The 20,196-nt window shown below is 47.4% G+C and overlaps 1 protein-coding gene across 7 annotated transcripts in view; it reads right to left on the minus strand.

Annotated features, from left to right (window-relative positions):
• Positions 1–3,293: 3,293 nt before the first annotated feature.
• The window catches only part of COL6A3 (collagen type VI alpha 3 chain), a 64,395-nt gene continuing 47,492 nt past the window's right edge, over positions 3,294–20,196 (minus strand). For 4 of the 7 annotated variants that reach the window (XM_076342059.1, XM_076342058.1, XM_076342054.1 and 1 more), the window contains 13 exons: positions 20,064–20,100; positions 19,945–19,956; positions 19,290–19,783; positions 18,539–18,638; positions 17,339–18,037; positions 15,988–16,096; positions 14,953–15,233; positions 13,407–13,667; positions 11,523–11,597; positions 9,185–9,364; positions 9,019–9,072; positions 4,359–4,529; positions 3,294–4,155 (listed from right to left, as the gene is read on the minus strand). In XM_076342059.1, coding sequence (XP_076198174.1) covers positions 4,115–4,155; positions 4,359–4,529; positions 9,019–9,072; positions 9,185–9,364; positions 11,523–11,597; positions 13,407–13,667; positions 14,953–15,233; positions 15,988–16,096; positions 17,339–18,037; positions 18,539–18,638; positions 19,290–19,783; positions 19,945–19,956; positions 20,064–20,100 — 2,514 coding nt within the window. In that variant the 3' untranslated portion in view covers positions 3,294–4,114. The remainder of the gene's footprint in view (positions 4,156–4,358; positions 4,530–9,018; positions 9,073–9,184; positions 9,365–11,522; positions 11,598–13,406; positions 13,668–14,952; positions 15,234–15,987; positions 16,097–17,338; positions 18,038–18,538; positions 18,639–19,289; positions 19,784–19,944; positions 19,957–20,063; positions 20,101–20,196) is intronic. The other 3 variants (XM_076342056.1, XM_076342055.1, XM_076342057.1) reach the window with 3 other exon arrangements.

Here is a 20,196-nt window from a genome sequence, read left to right on the forward strand (position 1 = left end):
CAGGGGTGGAAGACTGACGCTGTACCTTTCAAAGTCGTGGGCATTTTTGATGCAGGAGATTCAGATGGGATGTCTGCATAAGAAGTCCTGCTTAAAGGACTGTGTCCTCTGGATTACAGCACATACATCCATCACGTCTCTCTTGAGTTCGTCAACACAGTGCCCATGTTTCTTTCAGGAGGCTGCAAAGCAATGGTTTCACAAAGGGAAGGGAACTATTTAGCCAGAGCTAATTTGTCTGAAAAAAACACATTAGGGGAGCAGCCCCCTCCCCTAACATGGGGGGCTTGGCGACCGGGAGGATGCCAGCCAGATCTGCAGCATGGGGATGCTAATAAATGGTGAAGGCCAACCCAAAAGCAGCGGGGCACAGATGTCAGGACTAACCATCGGCAGCCAGGAGTGGAGCACGCTGCTCGGGGCTCTGCCGGGCTGGGCTGAGCTATTTTTATTCCTGGTCTGGTCCCGCAGCCACGCTGGCAGATGCGCTCCCAGCTGCAGCTGACTTCCATGTGTAACCCCGCGTGGCCGCTGGCCGGGGGCCCGGGGTGTAACATGCTTCCTTAAAAGGCTCGGGAGAGGCGACTGCAACGCCCCACAACCCCGGGGATGGGAGGGGATGGGAGGGGTTGGGGGGCCCCCTTCCCAAGCTGCCTGCTTCCCCAGCACGCTGTGAAAGCCCAGCCTGCACCTTCACATCCCAGAGCGCTGCATGGTCCATTGAATGTAGCTTTCCTGGGAAACGGAGGCGGCACCAGCACTGGGAAAACCTCTCCCATGCTGCAGAGGGGTGGGAGGCTGGAAGGAAGGATGATTCGTGGGTCACTGTAACCTAGCTGCAACTTTTATACCCCATGAGAGCAAAAAAGGAGGTCTTGGGCATGCCCCCATGCACAGTGAAATGCAGGGCAGGCTGCCTTGTCCTCCAGAGCGGCCACAGCTGGGTGCAGCCATTGCAACAGCCAATTATAATGATAAATAAAAAAAAGTTACCTATTCTCCTCTTTTCTAATGAAGCCCTTGTCATGTGCTTGGAGAGGGTGCCAAATAAACAGTGCAGCTTCCAAAGCACGGCTGCCAGGGCTCAGCTCATCCCCACTTGAGCAGTGTCCCTGTCGTCCCCGAGCCCTGTACAAGTGACTTGGTACTGATAGGAAATTTTGGGAGCTGGGCTGCTCCGTGTGTCAGGAATGGCATAAAAGCTGGGACACCTAAAAATGTAAATCCCCGGGGGACAAAGCCCAGAGCCGCCCTACACGCTCCCCTTGCCACAATGAATCTGCAGCCCCACTCACCTGGACAAGTCAACGTGAGCCTCTTGGACCCCTGTGGATCATGTGCAGCATTGAACAGGGAACCTAAGGTGTTTGGCCAGCTTAATTTAGTCTTGTAAATGGTGTTATGGAAGGCAAATCCTGTTGGGAGGACTGCTTTCAAAGGCATCATGTACAACATGTGGAGTGTCTCAAGTCATGGTCCTTGAAGACCCACCTGAAATGCTTCAGAAAGTGGTAGCCCAAAGTGTGGGGCACTTTAAATTTCTCCAGGATGGAAATTTCACAACCAAGACATCTCGGTTTCCACACCACCCCACCAGCGAGTAGCCTGGGGGTGCACAAGAAGCTGGGAGGGGACACAGCCGGGACAGCTGACCCAAACTGGCCCAAGGGATATTCCACACCATATGGCATCATGCTCAGCATATAAAGCTGGGGGAAGAAGAAGGAAAGGGGGACATTTGGAGTGATGGCGTTTGTCTTCCCAAGTCACCGTTATGCATGATGGAGCCCTGCTTTCCTGGAGATGGATGAACACCTGCCTGCCCATGGGAAGTAGGGAATGAATTCCTTGTTTTGCTTTGCTTGCATGCGAAGCTTTTGCTTTACCCATTTAACTGTCTTTATCTCAACCCAGGAGTTTTCTCACTTTTATTCTTCTGATCTTCTCCCCCACCCCACTGGGGGAGAGCGAGCGAGCGGCTGCGTGGTGCTTAGTTGCCAGCTGGGGTTAAACCATGACACCAGCAGCACCTCAGCGATGTCCCCCTGAATATCCATCCTCTGTATAAGGGCAGGCTGCCTTGTCCTCCAGAGCGGCCACAGCTGGGTGCAGCCATTGCAACAGCCAATTATAATGATAAATAAAAAAAAGTTACCTATTCTCCTCTTTTCTAATGAAGCCCTTGTCATGTGCTTGGAGAGGGTGCCAAATAAACAGTGCAGCTTCCAAAGCACGGCTGCCAGGGCTCAGCTCATCCCCACTTGAGCAGTGTCCCTGTCGTCCCCGAGCCCTGTGCAAGTGACTTGGTACTGATAGGAAATTTTGGGAGCTGGGCTGCTCCGTGTGTCAGGAATGGCATAAAAGCTGGGACACCTAAAAATGTAAATCCCCGGGGGACAAAGCCCAGAGCCGCCCTACACGCTCCCCTTGCCACAATGAATCTGCAGCCCCACTCACCTGGACAAGTCAACGTGAGCCTCTTGGACCCCTGTGGATCATGTGCAGCATTGAACAGGGAACCTAAGGTGTTTGGCCAGCTTAATTTAGTCTTGTAAATGGTGTTATGGAAGGGGATAGAGTTAATTTTCTTTATGGTAACTAGTATGGGGCTGTGTTTTGGATTTGTGCTGGAAACAGTGTTGATAACACAAGGTAGTTTTAGTTACTGCTGAGCAGTGCTTACACAGAGTCAAGGCCTTTTCTGCTCCTCACACCACCCCACCAGCGAGTAGCCTGGGGGTGCACAAGAAGCTGGGAGGGGACACAGCCGGGACAGCTGACCCAAACTGGCCCAAGGGATATTCCACACCATATGGCATCATGCTCAGCATATAAAGCTGGGGGAAGAAGAAGGAAAGGGGGACATTTGGAGTGATGGCGTTTGTCTTCCCAAGTCACCGTTATGCATGATGGAGCCCTGCTTTCCTGGAGATGGATGAACACCTGCCTGCCCATGGGAAGTAGGGAATGAATTCCTTGTTTTGCTTTGCTTGCATGCGAAGCTTTTGCTTTACCCATTTAACTGTCTTTATCTCAACCCAGGAGTTTTCTCACTTTTATTCTTCTGATCTTCTCCCCCACCCCACTGGGGGAGAGCGAGCGAGCGGCTGCGTGGTGCTTAGTTGCCAGCTGGGGTTAAACCATGACACCAGCAGCACCTCAGCGATGTCCCCCTGAATATCCATCCTCTGTATAAGGACCACTGGGATTTCCCTCCAAAGAAATGGCTTCCAGACCCTGGAAAATTATTCCACCAATGCCCACCATGGCTTTTACAAAGACAAAAACATGCATTTCTCAAAACCTCCATTAGACTTTATTTAAAAGTTCTTTGTATAGACTTCCTGACACAGAATCCACAATAAAAATAAAATCCCCTTCCCACCCACCGCCCCCCCTCCCCAAATTGCTTTGCTTTGTATTTTATAAAACATACAACATCAGAAGAATGCCAGAGGCATCCTACACCACAATTTAAAAATTTGTTAACTGAGGCCTTGGTCCCAGCAGTGCATTTGCATTCGGAAACCTTGCTTCCTTTTCCTTGCTCGGTTGGCCACATATGTTACAAATGCATACAAGAGATCTAGTTTGAAATCTAATCCAGCAAAAGGAGGGAAAAAAAAAAAAGGAAGAATGAAAAATTGAACCGCTTGTTTATCAGAATTAGCTACTCTCTTACACAAAGGCTTTCCCTGTAAAGTTATGCTCAGTTATGAAAACAATAAAAGCAAGCATGTAACAGTTGCAGTGAAATTTTTTTTTTTTTAATCTCATTTTTACGGTGCCTTAGATAGGCAGACTGCCAGAATCAGAAGGAAAGGGTAATTTAGAGATGTGTTCAGAGACAATAACAATCTGCAATAGGTAAATATTTGGTAATGTTGAAGCTATACAATATAACCCGGACACATGTAGCACTCAGTCCACAAACAGTTTAGCACCATATTGATAGGTCATGCAGCAAAACACTTTCTTCAAGGTTTGCTTGGAAGTTAAAAGCATGAAATAGTACAGTGCAAGGTAGTCTATACCCTTAGCTTCTATAGGGGTAAGGTGGCAACGGCTGATGCTCCTGGCTGTCTCAGAGGTATGTGTTAACAGGTCACTGGCTCTATGTTCCTATCATCGTCACCGCGCCAGGGTTGATGTTACCTGAAAAGGTTTGATGGAGAAAGAGAAAATAAATGAGGTTTTTCCGTGCATGGGAAGCTGTGCAGAATATTGAGGGAAGATAAACGGAGTTAATTGTCAGGACTTGCTATGGAGTGCAGAGCACCGCAACCAAGGTCACTACAGCCGTGCACCAGACTGGAAATGCCAGGAGTCCCCTCTCCAGCCACACATAAGTTGCTTACCGGAGACACAAACTTTTTCACATTCTTTCTGTGTGTTAAATCTGTTCTCGTTGCCTCCGCAGCCACCGTACCAGAACCGGGCGCAGCTCTTGGTCTCGGGGTCATAGTACCATTTCAGCACAAAGTTCCTGCAGGTCCCCTCGTCTTTTTGCAGCCGGCAGATATCTGTAACTATGGATAAAAGCAGGAGCAAGAAGAGTCAGCAACAGCAGTCCTGGATGAAACACAGTCTCTCTGAATGTATGTGCATGATAGAGAAATGCCTGGGAGCAGGGCTGGCATGCAAGCTCAGAAAGGGCAATCACAGCATAGACTTTGCGCATCTCCTGTGACTAAATCCACCTCTTAGTCTGCAAAGAGAAGGTCTTTCTTTGGATGTCTTTGCCCAAGAGGACACCAGCCCTCATCCACAAGCCCTCAGCCCTGTTTCTGTCATGCAGCCCCAGAGCGATGCTGAGATGAAGGATGAGTGCTGCACGGCAGCGCTTGTCTGCAGATCCCCTGGATTTGCAGGAAATTAGTTGGCAGGTCTCAGAACTGGGAGCGGACTGGTTGGGCTGCAAGGGAAAAAGTGTTTGCACCATCATTTTCCTATTAAAAATACTGGCTTCCCCTGAAAAGAGAAATCTTCTATGTGAAGATGCTCCCGGACCTACCACACACTGCCCTGTGGTATCCTGCATCCCTTGCTGGGTGAGCAGGGAACAAACTAACAAAGTACCTGGAAGTGTTAAAATGAAATTGCCAAATAAATTAATAAAAACAGTAAAAAAATCCAGTATTAGCCACTAATTTACCATCAAGTCACAAACAAGACATCCCCTGCAGGCAGGGATGCAAAAGCAGCTCATGCCACCTCTGCTCAGCGCAGCGTAACCCTCAGCCATCATAGTTAGTCCTGGAAAAGCCTTGTTACCATAGCCCTGAGTCAGGCAGATCCCAGAAATTTCTGGTATCATGCTCATCACTGCCACTTATCAGTGGTACGGCTTCAAGCTGCTGGTGTCCAGTGTTGGACATGAGTAAAAATCATTGTCATCAGTCAAACAAGTATCAGTAAAACAGCCAGCACTGAAAAATGAATGGGGGCGAGGGGGAGTCAGATGGGCAAAGTGTAGAGTTCCTCTTACTAGAGGGGTATTTGCAACCAGGACCCTTTTTTTAATTAAGAAAAAAAAAAAAATCTTTTACCTTCTTTTTTTTTTTTTCCAAAAGCAAAGATAAATCAATGTATACAGAGTATACCAGCAACGACTGCTGGGGAAATTCAGGTCTTGAAGTTATCTTCTGATAATCTTGTCTTAGGATCATGCCTTTTGTAAACCAGGTGCCAGAAATCAAGCTACTTAAAGGACTTGTCTCTTAAATTGTGGTTAATAGTCCCAAATACAAGGGAATATATATAGTGAATATAGGAAAGAAAATATAGCTATAGGGTGAATATATAAAAAGGTGTATTTGCAAGCAAGTTTCTTTGGGGTCTGATGAGGACAAAGGCATGCTAAACACTTCTAAAGTTCTCATGGGAAGAAGGGTGCAAAAGATTATCCCTGAAATCCCGACTAGAAAGTAGGTCTGGCAATGACCCTTAGGCAACAAGAAAGCCCCAGCGGCGGGTTTACTTTAAAGGAAATTGCGGCTGGTGCTGGCGGCTGCCCAGAGCCCAGGAACGCTGCAGCAAGGCTGGGATGCTCCCAGGGGGAAGGTGGAAATGCCCAGACCAACGTCAGGCATGCTTCTGGGCAGCCCCTGCCAAATGTCTAAACTCTTTCTGCCTGCTCATTTCAATTGCATTTTTCCCTCCGTGCTGTGAGTGACTGAACAGATAGCTGCCAGAACAACGCTGTGGTCAAAGGGGTCAGGCTCAAGTGGTCCACACTGCTGCTATCGTGAGGGAGATCAGGTGGTTTGTTTGTGCAGTGCTTTTACTGTTTAGATAGGAGGAGCTGGGAATATGTCCTTTCCGAGAGAGAAGACGTCTGAAAGGATGCTCCTGCCCCTTGTCCTATTCTAAATGCAGCTTTTTAAAGCAGGATTTCTTTTTTTAATCTCAGTTTTTCTTTGGAATTTGAAATCAGTATTGACCTTCCAATTCAGCTTTGCTTTTGGGCTCCTACAGCCAAAAGCTTCCTGATGCCTTTGGCAGGCTTTTTGCCTTTTATTATTCAGGTGGGTTTTTTTTTTCCAAAGTCCATCTCCCTTTTTTCTGGCCTTCCAAACCACTGAAAGCCAGCAGATGTGAATACAAGAATGACTCTACCCCAAATCCCATGTACCCTTTCGGAAATCCAACCAGTAATCAAAACATTCAGCTGATGAGAGGTATAATACAATTTTTCTCTGCGGCACGGAGTCCAGGCAGCCCGGCTTTCCCCCCCCCTTCATCCCCTTTGAGAGTGGAAGCAGCCTTCAGGATCAGCAGATGCAGAGGGAAATTCAACCACCACTTAAGAGGCAGATCTGGCTTCAGGAAAGCTGCTGAAAATCCACTTGAATTGTAATATCCAGTTTGCCTGCCCTAATACTCACACCACAGGGGCTTGTGCCACTCTCCAGTTTCAGAGCACCATCAAACACCACCTAGCAGCTGCTCTGGATGGCATTTTTAACCAAAACCTCCCCCACTACCAAAAACCCCAAGCCCAAACAACAATAAATGAAACACAAGCTTATCCAAAAATGTCAAAGAACTGATGGAGAGCAAGAACTAGGGAGCTAAAATGTGTTTTAAGCTGTGGCTGGCTCTGGCAGGTTCAAAAGGTGGGGGCAGCCACCGTAAGCTGGGGTTTTAATTCATCCTGTGGAGAAAATGTGTCTGGGCTCCTCAGTTGCACTTACATTTAATTTTTTCATGGTAAAAAAAAAAAAACCCACAACATATATATACACATACATATATATAGATATATAAAAAATTAAATAATTAAAGGTTACCAAAATATATATAAAAATAATTAAAGGCTATAAATATATATATTAAAAAAAAATTAAATAATTAAAGGTTATCACAGCATTTAAAAGGCTTCAAATGGGAGGTGGGTCTGGTGCACGTTTTTGCACCCAAAGAGCCCTAAGGTTTGGGAGACCAATTCATTTCTTTGTGTTGCACCTGGCTCCGGTACCTGGTATGGGCTGACCAAGAGCCTGACCCCACACCCAGCGTTCTAAAAGCTGAGCTGCACGTGAACTCTCAAGTCTCTTTTTCCATTGTGGATTCAAGCTCTGTTTTTGCAGAAAACAAAAAGAGAATAAAGTGGTGAATAGAGCAGGGGACCCTGGCGGGGTGGGCAGAGACATGAGCGTCCCTCCAAGGCCTCTCGGTTGCTTTTCTTGAATATCTGCCCAGGGCAGAATGGCGCCAAGTTCATGAAATATCACTTTAGCCTGAACAACAGTTGCTGGAAACATCATCAAGGCATGTGACGATGATCAGAAGGGGCTGGTCTATGGGATGGGGCTAGCAGAAACACGCGCCTTCTGGAGAAAAACACATCAGGGAAGCTTCCCTGCTCTGTGAGGATGAAATCTGGCTCTAGATTGAAGCTGCAGGTTTCTGCACAAGCCATACGCTGCTTCATCTGGCTGAAAAGGCCTCAAACTGCAACCAATGGATCTTTGTCCATGATGCCCGTTTGCAGCCCAGAAGCACCTTGCAATCTCCATTTGCAAGCAGCTGCTGCCCCAGGCATCTCCATGGCTGGTGGTGGCCTCGTCCTCCTTGCTTGCCTGCATGTTTCTGCAGGGGCACCCACAGCTGGACTCAGGCTGCACCGCTGTCAGTGACAAAAATTCCTGAGTCTGATTTAAGGAGCCTAAAATACACCTAAGAAAATCAAATGGGTGGGAGGGGTCCTTAATTTGCCTATTCAAACCCTGTCATGCCCCTACAAGGGCATTAAAGCCCTGCCAGTAGGTACCAGAGCTTGCTTCACTCCTAGGTTTCTCTCTCATCTCTGCAAAGGGCCCTGAAACACTACTAAGAAGGGGGAGGCTGCTATGATAGCAAGGCTTTGCTGGGGTCAGGTTCCCATCCCAAGCCCTTGCTGAACCAACACAGGTGATTGCAAGTCTCTACTTCCTTCCCAGGTCTTGAAGAGGTTTGTAAATGCAAACCCTTAATCTCAGAAACTCCTTGAGGAGAGGAGGTCATTGCCATTTTCCTGTGGACTCCACCCTCAACTTTGATTTTTATCTTTTGATGCAAAAGGAAAACATCTGCACACAAGATCCAAGCCCCGTGGAGTAATTTTCCATCAAGTGTTTTGGTTACAGGCAGTGAAACGTTTGCAATTCTTTGCATCTCAGCAAAGGCACACCACTGAGCGGTGGCATTCCTTAGTCATGCAGTGATAATAGAAACTGCTCCAGTTCAGCAACCCCACGCTTCTCACGAAATCCAGTGCGTGATTTTGCCATATAGCTATGGTTTGCACTCAGGTCGTGCAAACACAACATGTCCTGGTGTGACAACACGCATGCAAGGTGTATGCACTCATGCAAAGCAGATGGTAGGGCGTGGTCATGTCAAAGAGCAAATGAAAACCAAGTCTATACTACTGGTGATCTTGTATTGGACAAGCTTGGATGCATGCTATGAAATGGTCAAGGTGAAATAATGGATTTGCTTTGGTTTGTGATTTTTTTTTTTTTTGGGTGTTACCTGACAATAATCTTTTCTCAAGGGGTGGCTGCTGCATGGCTTTCTCAGCTGCTGCTGGAGGAAAAAGTGCGCGGGTTTGGATTTTAAACGATGTTTTCTCTCCGATCCAAACATCATTTGACAATATGATAAAATACAAAAGGATTAATCCCCATGTGGTACTTACATGGTTTTAAGCATTTGCTAATGCACTCAGCTTCGGCCTCAAATCTATTGGCATTACCACTGCAGCCACCATACCAACCCTGGCTGCAGATCTTGTTTTTGTAGTCAAAGAACCACACAATCTGATAGTCCTTGCACTGCATGCCCATGTCAAAGTCCAGCAAGCAAGGGTCTGGCCAATCTGCATGTCAAAAGGTGCAAAGGTTAAGTGACTCTGAAAGGGTTAAAAGCTGAAAAAGCAAAGAGATTTAAAAGAAAAAAGAAAAAAAAGCCCAGTACAGGACTGGTGGCATTTCCTTGTCGTGTGATTTCTCTTGCTGAATGCAAACCTTCCCCAGCCTCCAGCTTGCCTCTCCCTGCTCTTGATTTCATCACACATCCAAGCCCCAAGTCCCTGGACCAAGGTGGTGGGAGCCCCTTTCTCCCCGCTGGTGCACACAGGATCGGGCCCTCACACAACTCCCCCCATCTATTTTCAAAGCTATTTGTCTTGCTAGTAACTTTTAATCCTTAAGTGTGTTTATTTTATCTCTAAAGGCAAGCCGCACCTGGTAGACTTTAAGGCTTGATGAGGATTTAAACATATGTTCCTTTCCTGCACAGAAATTATAATTTAGGTCCAAATCCCAGAGTTTTTATTAGCAAAGATAGGCCATCCGTGCTAGCATCTGCTTTGCCTATATAAGGAGGGCAGAATTTGGGGCTTCCTCTGAGGTCTGTCAGAAGATTTATGCACGGGTCTCTCCCATTGCACAGAGAACTAGAGAATACTCAGCTAAACAACCCATCCCAAATCCCCTGCCCTGTTTAATGTCCTTAGCCTGCTGAAAAACTTCAGATTAGCATCCTCGGGGAATGTTTCCCCCAGATTGCCAGCTGCCATAAATCCTCGGGCAGAGACATTTGCTGCAAGTGGGTCAACAAGAGGAGCTGAGATTGAGAGGTCTGCGTTGAAGCACAGAGTGAGCACACAGCACATCCGTTTTTCTTCGGGCAGACCTACAGAAGCCTGCACACCTTGTTTCCAAAGGGCTGGCACACAAGGGGTTAAACAAAGCCATGGGGGTGCGTGTCACCTGGATAGGACAAGCCAGTTGAAGGCTTCAGAGGGGATGTCAGTGCCAGGGAGAGGGACCAAATGAGTAGGAATGCATGGGAAGTTCTGGGATGATGGGACATGCAGCAAAGCAGAAATGAGATGGTCCCTGCCCAGCACAAGCCCTTGGCCCCTCCGCTGCAGCAAGCTCCACTGGTACCACCAGCCAGGCATGAGATCCATGCTCATACCTTCCAACACGAGCAGCCAGGCCCCAACAGCAGCTTTGCAACTCTTGTTGGCTGCATGCACTGAGCAGCAACATCTCCTCATGCTCTCAAATCACCTCAGGAAGAAAATGAGCCACAGTGCAAGCAAAATGCTTAAAGAAAAACATCAGTGTGATGATTCAGGGATGAGTTTTGGATGCCAGATCCGTAGCTGGTGCCTGCGACAGGGCTGTGCTATTTTACGAAGGCTGAGAGCCCTTCCAGACCCTTGGAGGAATGGTTGCAGCCTGGCACTTACGGTACAACTGAGCGTAATAGCACTGATATAATGAGCTTGATGTCAACAAAAGCAATGAGATGACGTATTAACAACTATAGCGATTATGGGTTATTAACACAGGTTAACGGGATTAACACCAGAGTAGGAGGTGACAGCTTGCTCATTTAGCAGTTTACTACATCCACCACTGGTGGCAGAGAAACAGGGGATGGGCAGATGGGTGAAACTGGAGGGAGGCTACCAATTAGCCAAATTTATGCAAATGTTTGACACTAACTCCCCTGCAATCCCTGGCTGTTGGTCAAGCCCTTGTTGAGAGCTGTGTGTTAAACCAAGGAGCCAAGACCTATTCTTTGCCCCAAATGGGGAGTGAGAGTGCGAACAAGCATCAGGTGATGTTCTGCATCCACGTGTGCCAGAGAGGCCATGGGGCACAGCCTGTCCCTGGAGAGCAGCCAGCACTTGGGTCCTGGCTCATCTCCCATCCTTGCGACGGAGACAGGACCTGGTTTGAGTCCCCCATGAAGATCACAGCAACTTCACGGGGCTCTGGATCCAGCATGGGGCAGAGACCCCAATACAGGGCTCAGGTCTGCATGGGCAAGGCTGTCATCTAGCTCATAATCTGCTGGCTCTGCAAAGCAAAGGACTCACGGATCCTTTGGTCCTAGTGGGGGTCTGAGAAAGGCCAGGTTTAGGAGCAGGCAAGGAAGACCGGTGCAAATGGCCAGGCTCTCGGTGAGGGTTCTGGCAGAGACCCCAGCCCAGCACTCCCACCATCGCCCATACTCACCACTCTCAGGTCCTTCCAGCGGCTCGGTGTTGAGCATCATGTTGGCCAGGGACACCTTGGGCTGCGCCGGGGTCTCTGGGGGGAAGAAGCAGCGAGGTTAGCCAAGGGGAAGGGGATCTGCAGCAGCGCCCTCGGCACAGCCATAAACAAACTCACTGGCCCCAGCTCTGGCACAGGGGACGCACACAAGTCACAGGAATCAGGTCTAGATCTGTTTACGCTAGCACATACATTGCAGAAATGTTTATTGGAGGCAGCTGACGGGATGAGTAACCCACAACCACCCAGCCACACTCGGATGGGTTCACCTTGCTCTCCCCAGCCAGCGGCTCTGCTGCACAGTCGAGCTCATCCTCAGGGGTGACTGTGAAGGAGCATCCCCAGGGCCCCACACGACTGCTTTGGATGGCCCCTGCTCACCCCACAGAATGCAACTGGAGGGCTCTGGAGGAGCAGATGTGGCCTCTCTGTAGCCAGTTTAGCTTTGCCCCTCTGGCCTTAGAGACCGCAGGGAAAAAAGGCATCCTCCAGGGGAGCAAATAGTCCATGATGGGTCTTCTCTTGTTCCCCTGCAGCCCTCAAGAACTGTCCATGTATTGCACGCCTCTCCTTGACCACATTCCTCCCATCACGGCCTCACATCCCTCTAGGAACTCTGTTGTTGAGGACTGTCACCAGAGGAAGAAATCCCTTGTGATGGCAAGGAGATCATGGTTTATATTGCATCATGCCCTGCATGACTGCACCATATTGCATCATGCCCCTTTCCAGGGCAACCTGTTGCTCATTTTCCGTGGGGCTGGAGGGCAGGTGGGGGCTGCAGACACAGAAAGAGTTGGATTTGCTTTTCTTTGGTGGAGGGTATGGGTGCAGGTAAAGGGGACAGTGCTACCCAGCGTACAGGTCACAGCTTGTGGGCATAGGTGGCATCACTGCTGCCTGCCCAGTTTGTTTCCGTTTGAGATTTACTGTATGGGAAATGCAGCTTCCCCGGGCATCGAGAGCTCCAACTCAGCACATGCAAATGTTACTTCTACACATTGATGTCTTTTCTCAACATTTTTGTGGGCACATTTATTGCTCGTGAAGGTAAGAGACTTCAGACCTGATCCAAACCCACTGAAGCCAATGGAAAGGCTCTCTGCGGGCACTGACATTGGCTCTGAAGTGCCAGAAGAAGCCAGATGCAGCACTGGCAGGACCAGTGCAAACTTCTCCACACCACCAAGCCAAGTCACCTCTATGCCAAACTATATAAAAAAAAAATTGGCTGTGTCTTACATAGCAACTTTTGGCCATGCCAAAGAGTTTGGTGAGGTTTACATGTGATCTGTACATATGGAGCGTGGATCCCCAAAGGATTAACCCCTCCGTTTAATATCTTCTTTGTGGGTTTTTTTGGATAATATAGTATGCGAAGCAGATAGGTAGCTGTGGAAATGGTAATCAGAGAAGAAGCTTTTCTTGCTTATTTTGCAATCAGGCTGGACGGTATTTACTCTGTGTTAACCCAGTTTGACTTTTATTATTAATTGCAGCAGCGCCGGCTGGACCCCACCAAAACCCATTGCACAAAGCCTCCTGCACACACAATAAGACAAACCCCCCTCTGGGACTGGCTTTAATTCTCCCACAATCTGTGTCAATTTAACACCACTGAAGTGTCAGCTTGCATTTGCCAAAGTAACATATTTGCAGCGTTTCATAACCAAGTCCTGCTGCTGGTCTGGAGGATGCCAGACACGCAGTGACACAACTGAGTATTGCCAGGGCTGGGATTGTTGGTACCAACTGATTCCCCATCCCTTCCATTTTTTTTTTCATTTTTTGTGTCCATTTTATGAAAAAATAAATGTTTGTGTGTTTTCCTCAAGAGGTACTTACTTGTGCTGAATGTCCCTGTGTAGGTTACTTTGGGTTGGGATTTCTGGTAGCCGGTAATGACGACAAGGTATTTCTGTCCGCTTCTGAGTCCTCGGATGACGTGCTCAGTGCCGGTCAGGTTTTGCTTCTGTACGAGAGAGTGGTCATGTGCTAAGGTGATGGTGATATCAAAAGCGTAGGCATTGTGTGGCTCAGGGCTGGCCCAGCGCAGCCTGGCACTGTTCTCAGTGACATCTGTGATTTGGATGTCGTGGGTCTTTGCTGCAATGCAAAATCAGAAGAAACACTAAGCAAGGACTTGAAAAAGAAAGGTCTCAAGGAAAAAGTATCTCAGTGCTGCAGGGTCTCCTCCCCAGTCCACAGCAAATAAAGTTGTCTGCAGCCAGTTGTGGCACGTGCAAACCGGGTTGTAACTTTGCTGTCTCAGTTGCCCAACCCAGCACACTGCAGGGAGGCTTTTTTTTCATAGCCTAGATGATTTACCAAGTGGTTTATTTAGTTTTTAATAATCTGCTGCAATCTAGCAAATCAATTTTTTTTTTACAAAATTTACACAGCCTGAAATGTGATTCCCAGCACAACTTTCCCAACAACTGTAAACATGTCCAGTCAGATCCTTCTCTGGGTGCAATGGATTCACTGAACTGCTAAAGATCTTCAAGCAAAGCCTGCTTAAGATTGAACATAACCTTAGACAGGTCAAAAAAGCTATTAGGGAAAGGTTTTCCTGCTATGGCAGAGTATCGGATAAGACCTTTATAAACGCTGCTTGGAAGCAACAGTGGAGCAAGAAACACCTGGAAATGTTTGTTCCCCGCAAGCTGATGAAAGCATTAACCTTGCAAAAGCTGATTGCTTTTATTTATTGCTTTTTATTTATTATTTACATGGGGACATGCATTCATTGACTGGTTAAGCGTCCCTGTGCTTTGACACATGTTCTTTGTTACTTTTTCAGCTAGTGCAGAGCTGCCTGCAGCCCCTTGCAAAAACACGTGAGAAAACTCCTTTATATGAACTGTGCTCACATGAAAGAGCTTTAGCATTCCCAAATAGGTCTCCATACTGATTCAGTGTTGAACTAACTGAACTAACTATTTATATTAGCTAACAGAGAATTAAAACAATGTCATTGTATGAATCACCATAAATAGCAAAACTTAGCCAAGGGGTAATACTACAAGGAAAACATAGAAAGCAAATGGGCCACACTAGAAAGAGAAGTGCTTTGTTGCTGTACTACTGAGCTAGGCAGCAGATGATGGATTGTCTCATGTTTAGATGTCCTGCTTGTATTTTGCCTAGAGGCAGGCTGTCCGCCACCCAGTTTTGCACAAAATTCTCAACATAAGTTGACAAAGCCTTAACCCCCCAGTGCAGATTTCCAGTTTTGCACCTAAAAACTTGTTTCTGCAAGCACGAAATTTGGCCTCTTAGTGGCATTTCCCATAGGAATAATCCTCTCAGGGAGGAAAGAAAGCCACAACCCACTGTGGTAACAGACAAGCGAGAGGCACTGCTCATGTGGGGAGAGCCTTTCACGTACCGCTTTGTCTTCTCCTGCCACCTGCCGCAGCGGCCGTGGTGCTTGCAGTGGTGCGGCCGGTGGCTTTGGCGTGGGCAGCAGTGTTTGCTGTGCTCTGCGCAGTGGTGTTCACCTGGACCACAGTGCTGGCTGTGATCTGGTCGGTGGCTTTGGTCTGGGCCGTGGTGCTGGCAGTGGTGGTTCTGGCACGGGCGTTGGCGCTCGCAACAGGCTTGATGCTCGCACTGACCGTGGTGCTGGCACTGAGGGTCCGGCTTATGGTCGCGTTGGGTGCCATGTACCTGTCAAAGCAAAAGCAGCTGATATGGCTTTTTTTTCCCCCCTGTATAAGCAGAATTTTGGAAGTGGAGAGGAGTTGACATTGGCAAGAACCCCCCCCAAGGTCAATAGTCTCTGTCAGCTTTAGATATGCCCACAGCCAAGCAGTGAAAAGTGCTGCAGAGCACTGCCTATCACTTGGGGCACAAGTCTGTCTATACACCAACTTTACACACGTAAGAGTGAATTCAGTAGACAGATCTGTAGCATGCCTGATTTCAAGGGGCTCGACCTTCTAAAGCCAGAACAGCTCTGTGCCAGTGACGAGTGAGTCTTGGTGACACAAGCTTTCACTTCTGTTCAGAAAATATTAGGATATATTCTATGATGGATCCTGAACATCAGATAGTCCAGGGCAGCCCAGCCTCTGAAAATAGTTATTGAGTGGAAAACCCCAAATTAATAGTAATTTCTGGAGTTCCTGACCTGCATGATGACAGTAGCATATACCTCCTTCATATCCCTTATACATATATAAATATGAAATTTAACCCAAATTTAAAATTATATGTGTACGTGTCTACCCTTCTTTAGTAGATATATCTGTTGCTCTTTTGACACAGCACTAAAGGAACTAGTAAAATGCTGATAATCCTGATTGTTAGCGTTGAAGTTGCTTTTTCTTCCTTTTTCCAAACAGGGACTGGGAAGTGAAGGCTTCTCCCCCAGACAGGCTGTTAGCAAAGCTCATTCTCTCGCAGACAAACCACTACTTACACTGCTTTGTGCCCGGCGTGCCCGGGGCTCTGGCTCTTGGCTTGCTGATCACTCTGGAACCTCTTGCACTGTTTCGTTATCTCTGGAGACAGGTAGATAGCAAACTCACCTAGAGACAGAGAGAGCCTGGCATTAAACACTGGTGTTGAGGATGGTGGTTACCTACGAACAACACACTACATATATTTCTTCTTGATTTAAAAAAAACTCCTGTCTTCTTGCTTGCTCTGATAAAAGCTATGGAATATCTTTTGACATTTGGTGTGGTTACTGCAGCATCATGGGCTGGGAGATTTGTTATTCCAATTTACAAACATGAGAGGCAGTAACTACAAGATACCAGAGGGCTGTATGTCTTAGTCTGTCACATGTAAACAGCTTTCTTACAACAAGGCACTTCCAACCACACAGTTAATATTTTTTCAAGAGTTAGAAGTTTCCAGGAACCCTGTAAGTGGTAAATGGAAAAAGCAAACCGAGAAAACCTAAACATTTATTTCCAGGGAAAGATGTGCTCATGTTTGCTTCCTATTTAGTGCAAGACATTCCCGAATCAGTGGTTTATTAGCCCAGTAGCCTGATTTTCAGGACTTTTTGGATAGAACTATCTTTCCTAGAAAAGGCCCATTTCTTGTCCTTACTGGCCAGGTCTGTTTAGGATCTCTGGCAGCTGGCTCTAGCTGGAGATCCAGCCTGGGGTCTCTAGCTAAGCTGAGATGCAGATTTTCAAGGCACAATCTGCACATCCCAAACACAGCAGCATGATTTATCCCTGAGCAAAGAATCCTGTTTATCTGGTCCTTAAATCTGCACACAGCAACTCCAGATCTCAGCCTGAGCCATCCAAATGCCTGCTAGCATGATGTTTATGCTGAAGTTGGGAAGAAAGATTTGCTGGGTGTTCAGGGAGCTCGGGGGGAGTGTTAGCAGGCTGCCAGGCTGCAGAGAGCCAAGAGCCCCAGCAGGACCAGACCCTATGGGATATGTTGCAGATGTGACCAGCAAGCCAGGCAGCATTAGGTCAGATCCCACAGGTGAGCCCACGGAGACCAAGTCAAACCAGACAGAAGTGCAAACTCTACTTGGCAGACCAACAGACTGCATGGAATGGGCTGGGGAGGCCAAAGTGAACAAAAACCAGACATATTCAACTAGGTAGACCTATGAGCAGCAACAAACAGACCAAATAGTACAGAACATATAAAAAGAGACTAACTTCAGTGGGCCCCGCTGCCCCAAGAGGTGGTCAGGCTAGAGCCCACTCAGCCAACAGGCAGGTAGACTGATTAACCCCTCTGAGGTCACATGTTGCCCCTTCCATAATACTTTGGCTGCAGGATGTTATACTTACTTCTGATAAAAGACGGCAGCAGTCTCCCAAAGCGTAGTAAGGGCTCTTCATGAAGCTCTCCTGGTTTATCGACCAATTTGAAGAACACATCATTTGGCTCGCTAGCTAGGCTGTAGATATTCTTGGCATTCACCTTCCTGCCAATGCCCAAGACAACAAAGAAGTACCCTTTGCATTTTGCATCAGTAACAACCTTCTGCAGGTACTCAAGTTCTTGTTTATTCACTTTTCCGGTCATCATCAGAACTATGACTTTTAGATCCCTAGGGTTTGGTGCACTTTCAAAAATATGAGCTATTGTGTGTTCAATTGCACTTCCTATAGCCCTCGTGCCATGGAGCTGGGTCATTTGGTTGTGAAGGTAGTTAATGATCTTCTCTTTGGATCCATAATCAGTTAGTGAAAACTCAGTTTTTACTGGTGAGAAGCTTGAGTTGGTTTCGTATTCATAAGGAGCTTGCTGGAGGACTGCCACTCTTGCATGGTGCTGAGATACTTCTGGCTCAGAGCTGATTTCCAGGTTACTTATGAGGTGGGAAATGTACTTCTTCATCTCGTTGAACTGCAGAGGGGTGGTGGACTCTGAGCTATCCATGATGAAGGCTATGTCAGTGTCTACATCTGTTGGGGCTGCCCTTCTGTCTCTGAATACAGGTCTCTGACTACCAAAACCACAGACAGGATCAGGGTCACACACATCTAGGGAAGAAATACAGTAGATTTCACCTGGAGGAACTGAAGATGACCCTCCCTCATCATTGTAATAATCTCGTGTCATATGAAATATTACCAAGCCATGGACATTCACTGGTCCATTACTTGACATCAAAGTCATTTCATCCCAAAACATGTTTAGTTACGCATTTAGTATTTTTATGCACTCCTTTGTCCAAAGGGAGCCCTGAAGCACTCTGTCATAAATGGCAGAAGGCCATATTTTAGAGTGTTTAGCTATCGGTATTTGGGCTGTAAAAGTAGGAATCAGCCAAAAAAGGAGCTTCTCTTTACAAAGTGGAGAATGCCCAGCAAGCCTCATTCACGATGCCAATGTTTTCTGCTCAACCTAAGAATAAGAATCCCTTGTCTTCAGCAGCAAAAGGGCTGACTCCCAACTGGGCTTCCCTTCTGCACCACTGACAACCGACTGCTGTGCAACCAGAAGGATTTGGCACTGTCTAGAGGAGAAATTGGATGCTTTACCCAGACAAATGTGACAAGTCAAGAGCCTCCGGATAGTTTCATTCAGCTGACTGCCGCTGGTTGGAAGAACAATTGCATGTCCAACCGCTGTGTTGTTGATCTGGTTAGATGCAAACAGAAAAACATGGTGTTAGTAATGCTGCCTTCTGTCATTTTCAGCTCAAAGTAGGGGAGGGTAATCCACAACTCTAAGAGATTCTCTACTTAGCACGCTGTTTTTGGTGGATCCCATTTGGAGGAGCCTAATGCCCCCAACATCAGTTAGTGGGACTAGTTTAGAGACATAAACTCCAAGAAAAGGGTCAAGCACTTGAACCAGTGCTCAGCGTGCTCGTCTGGGGCTTTTTTTTTTTTTTTTTTTGCTTTAAATCTCTGTACGTCCACTCTCCCTGGGCCAACAAAGCTACCAAACTTCCACCTTCCCACCCTTTGCCGTTCTGTCAGACCCTTCTTGCTATGGGGACTGTCTTTTCTTCTGTTTCATACCACACCGGGCACCCTGGAGCCATGGTCTGGGAAACAAATGACTCATCATAACCTCACTAGCGTTTCACAGCATGCACCGTGTTTTAGATTTCTCTCCTAATAGACATGCTGGATGAGTTTGGCCAGCAATGCTTTCTCAGCGCTAAGCACTTGAAAGGCCTGTGGAAGTCAACCACTGCCTGTAGGAGCAAACACCATCAATGTCCCCAGCAAACCAGACTGAGGTCATGAGCAGAAAATGAAAGAAAGGGTGAATGACCCCAACCTCCAGAGCTCTGGTGAGAACCGGGTCCTGCCTGCTGGTGAGGAATACAGGCATGACCCCAGCATCGTAGAGTTTCAGCACGGCGTCGTTGAGCTGCGGGGAGGTTCTCGTATCCCCGTTGCTGAAAAAGACAGCCACCTTCCTCATAAGGAAGCCACTTCGGGCACGCTTGAAGGTATTCCTGGCTACAAAGGACATGGCGGTCTCCAGGCTGCGTGGCTTTGTGGTCAGGGTTGCCTGGAAGTTTTGGATCTGCTGGAGGAGGCTCGATTTCTTCCTGGCATCAGCAAAGCGGATCTCTGTGGTGACCTCATTGTTGTAGGTGACCAGAGCCACCCGGGCACCCCGAGGACAGTTGCTTTCAGCAATGGTTAAGTTGTTGACCACTCTGAGCACAGTTTGCTTCATCCTGTTGAAAACATCCCTCACGACTCCCGAGGAAGTGTCAATAGCAAAGGCCAGCTCAGTTGGGAAGACAGGGCACTCCTTGGGACCTGCCAGAAACGTGCGTAGGGAACAAATAGTGCCCCAAATAGTTGTCAAGGTGCAAGGACCACGTCCTCGGCAGGGGTAAATCATTCATACCATATACATAGGGAAAGAAACAATTCTGGCACAAGTCACGCTGGGGTTTAGAGAACTGAAGGTGACTTACCATAGCAGCAAGCTGTGGAAAAGATGGGGAAAAAAAGCAGTTTGGTCAGTGCCATTTGTGTAATGTGATGGGCATACAAGGGTAGAGACAGGGAATTAGCAAAGCACTGATGTACTCACGGCATTTGTCTTTGATGTTCCGCACAAGCGCACATTGCTTTAGAAAATAAAATAAAAGAGAGGGAGAAAGGGAAAAGAAGAGATATGTGACACAGCCAACAAAAGAGTATTTCAAAACAGGAGATAAATGATG

This window comes from Aptenodytes patagonicus, chromosome 6 (genome assembly GCF_965638725.1).
Source record: "Aptenodytes patagonicus chromosome 6, bAptPat1.pri.cur, whole genome shotgun sequence".
In the NCBI taxonomy this organism is placed as follows: Eukaryota; Metazoa; Chordata; class Aves; order Sphenisciformes; family Spheniscidae; genus Aptenodytes; species Aptenodytes patagonicus.